The sequence below is a fragment of the Mustela nigripes genome, unplaced genomic scaffold, assembly GCF_022355385.1.
Source record: "Mustela nigripes isolate SB6536 unplaced genomic scaffold, MUSNIG.SB6536 HiC_scaffold_4805, whole genome shotgun sequence".
Taxonomy (NCBI): domain Eukaryota; kingdom Metazoa; phylum Chordata; class Mammalia; order Carnivora; family Mustelidae; genus Mustela; species Mustela nigripes.
The window spans coordinates 2,078-3,036 of NW_026744211.1; the positions used below are offsets into that span (position 1 = coordinate 2,078).

The following is a 959-nucleotide window of genomic DNA, read 5'->3' on the forward strand; positions in this document are numbered from 1 at the left end:
TTCCATCTCAGCCCTTTCCCTGTTCTGGAGACGGTAGAGGATAAGGCCAGGGTGTAGATGGTACAGAGCTGTTGTCTGCAGATACAGTATTTCGCTTTTAAGCTCAGAAGGGAAGCAGATGAGTGTGTGTGATGTTTTAGCTTCAGGCCAGTCTCTGTCCCTCAGCCTCTGTGTCCCCCAGGGTTGGAGCAGTATTCCCAAATCCCTGGACCTAGATTTTTCTGCCGTTGTTACTTACCTCCTGTTTAGAAAGCATACTGAGTGGGGAGGAGGAAGGACGAAGTGCATTTTTAAGGTTTACTCGATTCTTTTCTCTGTAGTGTATAGTTCATACTTCTCTTGTAGGTGCTTTAAAAACAAACAAACAAACAAACAAACAAATAAAAATAAATCGCTCTTCCTTCTGCTAGGTGATTGTAGAGCAGATCGTTGAGTCTCATCCGGACGGCCTGAAGATCATGTATGCTAATAAGCTCCTGGAGTTCCTTCCTCACCACTGCCACCTTCTCTGAGAGGTCACAGGAGGAGCCATCTCAAGGTGACGTAAACTGCTATGTATGCACCTGAGCTCAGTTTAGTGACCACCTGTCACCTCCTCATGTGCCGCTGATCCCTGGCTGTCCTGTCTGACCTGGGAACGTGTGCTCTTCCCTATTTGTTACCAGTGCTGTGAGGCAGGTGTCGCTTGCCTGGGTTTACAGGGAAAGGGAATGAAGAGTGGGGACGAATCTCAACGGTGACATTTGTGTGACTCCAGAGCCTCTGCTTTTCTCTTGTCTATACTTTCTCCTTAACCAGGTTCAAAATCAAAATTGGTTTCCTTCCATTATTGTGATGTCATCATCGGTCTAGAAATACCAATTCATTTTAATTCAACACATTTTATACTGATGGCAATTAAAGTCATGTTCAGTTTTCCCTCCCTCTCTTATTTCATTTCCATGGCTTTCCAGTTCTGT

General features: G+C 45.2%; 1 protein-coding gene across 1 annotated transcript in view; it reads left to right on the plus strand.

Moving 5' to 3' along the window:
• The window catches only part of LOC132009108 (conserved oligomeric Golgi complex subunit 2-like), a 2,421-nt gene extending 1,503 nt beyond the window's left edge, over nucleotides 1–918 (plus strand). The window contains exon 2 of the mRNA XM_059387487.1: nucleotides 411–918. Within this exon, the coding sequence (XP_059243470.1) occupies nucleotides 411–512 (102 nt within the window). The 3' untranslated portion in view covers nucleotides 513–918. The remainder of the gene's footprint in view (nucleotides 1–410) is intronic.
• The last annotated feature ends 41 nt before the right edge of the window (nucleotides 919–959 follow it).